Below are 9,292 nucleotides of genomic sequence, written 5' to 3' on the forward strand. Positions count from 1 at the left end.
GAGAGCCTACGTGATGTACTGTCAATGATTAATTGATTCAGGGCGTATTTGAGGCATTTTTAAACCAAGGTCATTTGATTTGGATAAGTCACAGTTATCAGAAGTGTTTTTTGTAATGTGTAACTTGCTTTCATGACTAATCAGGATGATTTGTCTCTTTTTACACTCAGCTATTAAAAAATAAGATCCACCTTGGACTGTATTTTATTTCTTTTTAATTATATTTTCGTATTCACAAAATGTACACCTACACAGTATAAAAAAAACACACACCTGTCAAGTTTAAATACCACAAAGACAACCACCAAAGATACTGACAATGATCTCCCAGCCTGGATTATTTACATGGCACTCCATTTTTGATAGCATGTCACTCCCAGACTTGGTAGCATTTCAGTGTTGATATGCAAACAAATATACATTTTCACAAAGAGGACATAATCTGACGATACTATATAACATACAGAAAATAGTTACTGAAGTCAGATATGCTGCAAATATACATTTACATGACATTTTGCAATACATTTCCAATTATTTCATGTATGTTGCCACTGGTAGAGCATTCATGAGTGGCTTAGCACTTTTTTTTTAGCATTGTTCCAACTAGTGAACGACCTGCTGAGAGCAAAGGATAGTTATCACTAGACACTATAGTACTGCACTGTATCATCGAGGCACAATGCTGACATAATTTTGCAGAACATGCATATCTTTTTATAAATAATGGGATAAGTGTTCAGTAATTCTGTATAATATTTTCTTGCAGAGCCATACTATATTAATATGGCTTTTTTTGTGACACTCTCATTCATTTCACAGGGTTAGATGGGAAAATTTGCCAGCATGCTATGTGACATGGAATTGTATATGAATAAATATTCTGCAACTACAGAGGAACATGTGCACAACATTACAATCATTGTGGATGTTTCAGTGCTGGGTAATACGGTTGGGCATGGAGAAAAAAAAAGCATGGAATGTCTCCATCCCCAGGTCTTTGACCTCAAACTGAATGAGCGAGGAGAGGTCAATTGTACCCTGTTTCTCTCTCTCTCTCCCTTTTTTCCCCCTTTACTTCACGTCAGAGGAGGCATTTCTTTTGACTGTAAGGCTCAGTGCCTCTGAGGCGCGAAAAGAGAGCGCACTCATCTTGGAGCTAATGCTCGGGTGAGGCCCGGGAACTGCACCTGGGGAGCAACGCAGCAGATGGAGTAAGTTTTTGCGAAAGTTGTGCCCCACGAAGCTGTACACGATAGGGTTCACGCAGCTATTGAAGTAGGCAATGCATATGGTGAAGGGTATGGCGGTGTCAATGAGTTCCACGATGGAGCATTTGTTCACAAGTTTCAGTTGGGTGAGCACCTCCATGAAGTGGAATACCTGGTGTGGCGCCCAGCACAAGAAAAAGGCCAAGACAGCCGCTGCGAGCATGCGCAGTACCTCGTCGTCCCGCGAACGAGAGCTCTTCTGTATGTGCGTGGCCCCCAGCAGCGCCTGCCCAATAAGGCAATAACAAGTGAGGATGATGACAAAGGGCACCAGGAAGCCCAGCAGGATCTTCATGAGGCTGATGGCGAGGCGGAGCTCTTTCAACCACATTTCATTTTCTTCAGTCGGGTGCAGAATGCCGCACACTGTAGTGTTAGAGTGCGAGATGTCGTGGAGATCCCTGATCACCGCTGTGGGCACACTGAGCACGAAGGCAAAAAGCCAGATCACCACACAGGTGAGACGCGCATACACCACGGTGCGGAAGCGCCTCGATCGCATTGGATGCACAATAGCCAAGTAACGGTCTAGGCTGAGCGCTGTGAGGAAGAAGATGCTGGTGTAGATGTTAAAAATCACCAGCCCTGCACTGGCCTTGCACAGGAATCCTCCAAAGGGCCAACTATATTTTGTGGCGGTGTAGGTAGCCCACATTGGTAGAGTGATGAGAAACGTGAGGTCAGACACGGCAAGATTCAGGACGAAAATGTTGGCCACCGTCTTAAGCTTCATATAGCAGTAGATGACAGCCACCACCATGCTGTTTCCGACAATGCCGATGACAAAAATACAGCCATAGACGATGGGTACCAGGGTGAAAATTATTTCATGGTTTCCAGACATACCACATGCCAGTTCTAAACCGTCTGTTGTTTCTGTCGTTAGATTTTGCATTTTGAGCACCAAATCCCAGGACTTTTATATGGAGGGTCCCTGTAGGCAGGGTTGGTCTGTGGTGACTGATACAGGCCTTGGGAGAGGGCCTCAGCGAGTCCTATAAAAGAAACACACACACAAAAAAAGAAAATGTCACAGGCAGCCCAGGAGAGGAGCCATCATTACTACCGGCACGGCCCATAAACGCTAATCCACACGAGCACCCATGAAAATGCTCACTCTACACCAGCTCATTAAAGACCTGCACATTAAAGCCATCCTGACGCTTTATGTTATTTCTGTAAAGTAAGAAGCCATGAAAAACAGATGTTGCATGTTATTCAATATTCCAAAAATGCCCTTTAAAAACGTCATTATTCAGACAGCCTGTATTCTGCCTTCTCCTTATAATCGTCCCTCGGCTAATGAAGGGCAACAGTAAAACTGTACAGTGTTTATCAAATGCTCGGTCCATCTGGGTTGGACTGTCAGCACCCGGAAGGAGAACATTTATGCCTCGTGTTATGACCTGAGTTAATGAAGGCCGCATGGCAAAGCGCGAGCTTGGATAACAACGCCATTAAACACTAAAGCACTGAGGGAGCAGGAGAGGAGAGGTTCGAGGCTCCAGTCACCGTAAAAGACATGTCACGTTTTAAACCCTTGGCGCGCCGAGATACATTGTACACAGCATGAGAACTTCTAATCAGCACACACCTAAACAAACAGGACAGCAGGGATTCAGCTCTGTGGAAACTTTGCTCTGTGAGAAAATCAAACCTGCGTGCTGCGGAAAATTGGCCTCGGGGCTATTTTTTTTCTTTTCCCTTTTTCTTTTTCTCTCTTTTTTTATGCTTGATTTGCACAAGCTTAGAGTGAAATGGGAATATAAAAAACAAATTCTCTCCTTTGCTGAGCATCTTTATGTTTAATAGAATAGCTTTGTGGGTGTCATTAGTGGAGCTGATGTAATAATATTAGCATAAGCCTCATTTATATGACAATATAGCTGAAGAGATTACCCAAACTTGCACAAAAAACAAGAAATATTTGTGGTTACAGTGAATCCAATCTGATGCCAAAGAAAACATAACTCTGCCTTTAGAGCTCATAAGTAGGCAAATACAATTTGAAGATAATGAACAACTGTTTAACTGATTTATGATTTATTTTGGGAATGAGAAGTTAACCCTTTATTATTATACAGCTGTCACGACAGAAATGGAATTCCCTGGATTACCAGTCTGAGTAAACGGAGCAGGATTTTGCCACAAGATGGCATGCTAGCATTAGGATTTTACTCTTTACGTCTCACTGCTGACTCAGCAGGGACACAGCGCATTTTGACAGAAACGCTACTGATCATTTCAGCCAGGGTGTTTCTATACATTTAGATTTTTGTTTTTAAAAAGTAGCCATGTGCTCCTGTCACAATCTCATTGGAGTTTAAGCTACTCGAATCAACCTATTGAAGACACTTTACCTCCACATCTGCTGAGCTCAGAGTCTGAGCTCCAGCAGCACAACTGTTTTATCTTAGAATAATAAAAAGATCCTAATTTTTCAGCAGATTTCAGTAGGTGAATTCTTTGAAAAAAACTAAATAAGAAAAAAAAAACCCTGCGTGCACTAACGCAACGACCCTATCTGCTGCAGATGTGGGACTTATCGAGTGTGGAAGATGTGTGGATGCCAAGGGCAGCAGAATAATGGAATATCTCTGCGAGTTTCCTGCACAGGCCCCAGTGTAACAGGTAGGATAAAGCACCGACACAGATGTCGAAGCTCGGATTCAAAGTGCGGGTGTTTTGCTTCTTAATGTTTATAACGGTGGGTGACTGTAATATCAAACCATGCGAACGAGAGCATTAAAATGAATATCGGTTTCAGAGTTTGGGGATTTTCAAACGATTAAAGGAAATCTCTTGATGCTCAGAAGATTTTTGATTGCCAGAAATGGAAATAGGAGAGAAAATGGACACTCTTTTACTATTATTAGTGCAGTGTTAACGCCAGTGTTTTTCCATGAGGGAGATGAAGATAGTAAGGGAACGTGTGCTGAGTTAATACAAACAAGGCTCGATGTGCTGAATATCTATAATAAAGATAAGGTGGCACAGAAAGAAGGTGACTCAGAAGAAGGCTATTTAGGATGGCTTTGTCCGGTGAGCTATAGCTTGAGTGAGATGGCACATTACAGAATGGCAGCTATAAACCCTGGGTGACCACAGACAGGAAGGAAAACAGCCCCTTCACAAAGTCCGTGCGCAAGCTGCATCCTCTGAGACAAGACAAAAAGGCTGCAAAGGCCCAGAGTTGTTTGCAAACAAAGCTGCTTACACTGAATGATAAAATCAGGGTTAGGAGGAAGTTTGGGGACATTTCTGCCCCCCAGATCTCTGTGGCTGAATCCTGAGTGACATTATAGTAGCAACATTTGAGTCCTATTTTGGGGCATTTAAAAGTGGAATCGTTCTGGGAACATGGGATTTATTTACAAAAACTAAAAACAGGACAAATTAAATCACTTTTAGTTTAAAATAATAGGATTGTCTAAGTTGGGACAGCGAGAAAGTTCCCATCAACTGAGCTATCTGAGGCTACCCTTAGCTTGAGAACCCAGCTGCTCGGACATGAGCACCACCATCTGGCTGTTCAAAGAGAAAACTACTAAAATCAGTGGCTGATGGAGTTAATGATTTATATCAGCCCATTACAAAGTGAGGTTCATCTTACTGGAAACAGGCCACCCCACCCCGCCTTCCTGTTTCAGCCTTGTTTGGTCAACAGGATGCTCTGCAACAATGGGTGCCTCTGACTTTTGTGCATCCTGCATCTCTAAAGGTGTTAAAGAAATACAAATTCAGCATGAGTTAATTAACCAACAACAAGACCTGAACCTTAAATTTCCTCCTTTCCCTGAAGGTGAACAACAATGGTGTCTAATTGCATAGTGCATCTCAGCCGTAGCCTCCTACAACTCACTTCCTCTTCCGTCTCAGCTTGCAGGGTGTTGCTTTAAATCATGAGCTTCTTGAAGTGAGGCAATCTCCCTAAACTGCTGAAGAATCTGCCACTGCATTAAAAAAGTGATACAGTAAAGCTCTCATTTTAACATGAACCCAGAAATAGAAAAACATCAAAGGGTTTAAATTAATAATACATGTGTGTATGACATTGTGACAGTGTCCATGAACTAATTAAAGACTTGACTTTGGCTTGCAGCTGGGCAGCTAATGGAAATATTGGCTCCAGAAGTTATGTCTGTATTTTTCTGTTTATAGAACTGCGCTTTCATGTGATGTACACAATCAAACAACACAAACCTGTGCCTGAGAGGCTTCCAGTCATTTCTTGTACTACGACTTTGAATTACAATAACCTAGGAGACTATAAATCCTGCTATCTTTTATTTATTTCCAATTGTTTTGGTAATTCTGTCAAAAAAAGAAAACATCGTATAACCTGAGAACAACAAGTGTCTTGAATATGGAAACACGAGAGGGGGGAACGAAACTCCTAAAAACTTTGACAGCAACTTTTACTCTGAGAAGTCTGCGGCACTTTATTTTGTCCCTTAACTTCTTCATTCCTCATTATTACTTCAATAGTATGATTTTTTGTCGCCTTCACTCACACAACTATAAATTCAATTCCATCAGTTCTTTTTACCCCTGATTTGATTTTCCTTCACCTTTTCACGTGTTTTTTCATAAGCGAGGATTTTCAAAGAGCATGGAGATACTGTTTATCGGGAAGTGGATCCAATTTTCTATGGAGATATAAGACCTGGGTTTGTATAGATGGCATGACTAGGTTCTGAATTCTTCTCATTCCTACCGCAGATTTACTGTAGTTGGTTTAAGGGTTTTAAACACAGAAGAATTTCATAGACAAAGTAAACAAACAGAAGGAATAAAACTGCGCTGATTTACTTCATGAATAAAGCCAGTATGTTGTTGTGTTGTTTTGTATTCATTTGCAGGTTCTGAAAGTAATATTAGTCATTTTAGTAAATGAAAAAAAGTTTTTTGAACTGCACCAAGAATCAGCAGAAAACAGTTTCTCTAACTTATCCCTAAAATGCTAACGTTCATTAATTAAGGAAAGATGAAAGTTGGTGAGAATCCTTCCTGAAAGCGAGGCAATGTCAGTGCTTACCTGTGGAGCTGAACCAGGAGGCTGTTGATGCTTTCAAAGCAGGACGGGCTGAGAGATAGAGAGACCACCGCAGCGTGTCACTGACTGCCTCTGATTTAACTTAACCGCTGGAGCAGGACGAGCAGGAACACCGTCTGACACACAACCCCCTCCTCGCCCCACCACTACTCTCTCTCTCTCTCTCTCTGACACACACACAAACACACACACTCTACAGTGATGAATGAGTTACACTGGAGCCAGTCAGCTACATATTGTCCTGACCCATCTTTCACTCTGGCCAACAGACTCTGCAGATACACAAACAACCACACATGAGCTCTTACACAATAACACCTCTCCTCTCCTTCTCTCTCTCCTCCTCCTCTCTACTTTCCCCCTTGCACCTCAAGCACTATCTCCCCTCCTCTCCCTTAACGTCTGCTTTTAATCATCAACTTTTTTCTGTCTTATGAAATTGACTACTTCTGACAGCTAGAGATGATTAACGTTCCAAATCTAGCCCTGTTGCATAATCCTTTAAGGGTGTTCAATTTGGCTCTGCATTTTAATTGCCTATGCAAAATCATGCTCATAATCACAGACAGCACTTTGTTCAAGTCTTACTTCAATATTTTGGCCACCTCTCTCCTTCCACTTATGTCAGCTCTCATCCAACGACAGTCCCTCCGTCCCTCGTCCTCTGCACAGCATGAAAGGAACGGTCAGGGTCTGATTATGACTGAGCCTGTCAACACACTTTATTAATAGCTGCCACAAGATTCCCCTTGAATCACTATGCAACACGGGCTCAAAAAAGTGTGTATGTCGGGGAGATTAGTTGGGTGGAGCCTGGTAGTTGGGACACTGCTATTTTTTCCCCACTTCTTGCTGGGGTTCCTCAAAGCGTTTCCTGCATTTCAGTATGCGATTCATCTGTCACTAATTTGCCACGCTTTTTTAAAAAAACATATGGACCTTTTCTCGGCATTGTGCAAATCTATGTGCATGCATACCTCAGATCTTACAACTCCCCCTTGGCCAAACTGTCTCTATTGAAGCTGTAAGTTTGATGAAAGTGACTTATTAAACCACTAAAACAGTTCATGTGTGATCAAAAAGAAAAGAAGGAAAACTTCTCCCAACTCAGGCACGAAAAGGAAAGAACTCGTCTGCGCGCTTGTGTAATCCAGCTGCATTAAGAAGGAATTTCTATTTTTAGGGATTGCACAGAACCATCAGACACAGCTTGGTGTTAAAGTTATTTGTCTCCCCCTATTCTTTCTCAAGGTCTGACAGGTGTTGAGAAGCAGGTCACATCCTCGCCTCTCTGCTGCAACCTATTGCAAATGTCGCTGACATGGATAATTGATGGATGAGGCGGCGTGGCAGCCATCCTGCAAATCCCCTCCGTTTCAGTGGTGGCTGTTGAAGAAAGCCATCGCCTGGGCTAAAGACAAACAAGGAAAAAAAGGAAAAACAAACACTTTGGGCTAAGTGGAGGTCCTGTTTGGTGACTTTTGCTCACTCAGGTGTGACCTGGTCATTTGAGAATTATCACATTTGCTGAGGTTTTTATGGCAGGCGGTTCTTCAAAGGTCACCGGGGGTCAAAAGGCAGCAGGTACAAAGGTCTGGAAAACGTTTTGAAAATACGTGACGTGCAGCAAATAGCTCTTCGCTTTTTATACCTGTCATTTTTCAGGAAGGGCAGGTTGTGGAGGAGAGTAACTCACTTTGCTCAGCAACAGAGCCATTTACACCTCCAGGGGATTATGATCAAGCTCCATTATGTCTTCAATTACTGCAAATGATAAGAATCATCCATTAGGCGAATGTTATCTTATTGCGTATCCTGTCACAGCACTGAGCATCTGTATGGTATCTCTTCATCCTTACGGTCCTCACTGCCACAAGAATTATCTTGTCTATATCTGACCCTTGAGACCTCTCAGGAAGTGAGCAGAGAGTGCAGAATCACTACATGTATTTTCCACAAAGCAAATAATTCTCAGTGGGGACAGGATGTTGTTGCAACACCCCGTACTACAACAATGATTTACACTCCTTGGGTACAAGCAGAACCAGATGTTGGTGATCTTAAAACAGAGATATGCAAAAGATTAGAAGGGAAATGACATAGTTAATGTCCCTAAAGCTTTTTTCTTTTTTATAGAAAGAATAGAGTTTATTTAATTGAAGTTGGTGCATTAAAAAGGTAAAATTACATATTCTGACAGTGTCTTCTTAAATGCACTCAATAAATGCATCAATGTTTAATCCAAGTTATAGTTGTGCAACTTTTATGAACCCATGCAACTATCATAAAATCCAAGTAAATCCAGTCTTTTCTTTTTTCTTTTTTCTTTTTTTTTTACAGAATAATTCATCAGTTGTGGCTGGATGAGGCCAGAAAGAGGACAAGGCTTCATCTCAACTGCTCATACCCTGGAGGTGTGATCTTGGGCAATGTTCCTGCTAATCACATCACTCTAACAAGATTAGCCGTGTTAGCACTTAAGCTGTAGTAGAATAAATTGATGTCTGAGGTAATTACTGGTAGCAGACCACTGCGGGGAAAGAGACTTTTTACACCACAGCAACACAGGCGGTAAAATGCCAAACCAGCACACAGCCACCTGCTGAAGAAAGACAATACTGTGTGAGTTCTGAAGTTGAGCTCGAGCTGTAAAACGAACACGGGTGACAAACTGGAGAGAAAAAAAATTAACAGCATAAAGTGTCTTAGCAAGAAAATGAACCACCACATACCGGCAGAACAGCTTAAATGCATCTTGGGATTGATTCTAAATGTTCTCTGGAAATGTACTGGAGGGATGGAAAAACATTATTTTAAAATCTGTTCCCTCATTTGGTGTTTTAAAGATGTTAATGGAGATCCACGTCCAACACATTGGGCCAAGTAAGTGTTAACATGGGCTGAAAACCTGAAAGCCACATGATTAATATCATGTTCAGACTCAACAAACCAAACCATCCAGTAA

At 41.9% G+C, this 9,292-nt stretch overlaps 1 protein-coding gene across 2 annotated transcripts; it reads right to left on the reverse strand.

Moving 5' to 3' along the window:
- Window positions 1–198: 198 nt before the first annotated feature.
- Window positions 199–8,619, reverse strand: agtr1b (angiotensin II receptor, type 1b). Of its 2 annotated transcripts, none has more exons than XM_085172303.1 (2): window positions 6,916–8,619; window positions 199–2,266 (listed from the first exon to the last, which is right to left on the reverse strand). In XM_085172303.1, exon 2 carries the CDS (start codon window positions 2,164–2,166, stop codon window positions 1,075–1,077), a length of 1,092 nt encoding a protein of 363 aa, XP_085028429.1. In that variant the 5' UTR covers window positions 2,167–2,266; window positions 6,916–8,619; the 3' UTR covers window positions 199–1,074. The 2 variants fall into 2 exon arrangements, with proteins under 2 accessions (XP_085028429.1, XP_085028428.1); XM_085172302.1 differs by lacking the exon at window positions 6,916–8,619 and adding an exon at window positions 6,310–6,878.
- Between the last annotated feature and the right edge of the window lie 673 nt (window positions 8,620–9,292).

The sequence above is a fragment of the Neolamprologus multifasciatus genome, chromosome 9 (assembly GCF_963576455.1).
Source record: "Neolamprologus multifasciatus chromosome 9, fNeoMul1.2, whole genome shotgun sequence".
Taxonomy (NCBI): Eukaryota; Metazoa; Chordata; class Actinopteri; order Cichliformes; family Cichlidae; genus Neolamprologus; species Neolamprologus multifasciatus.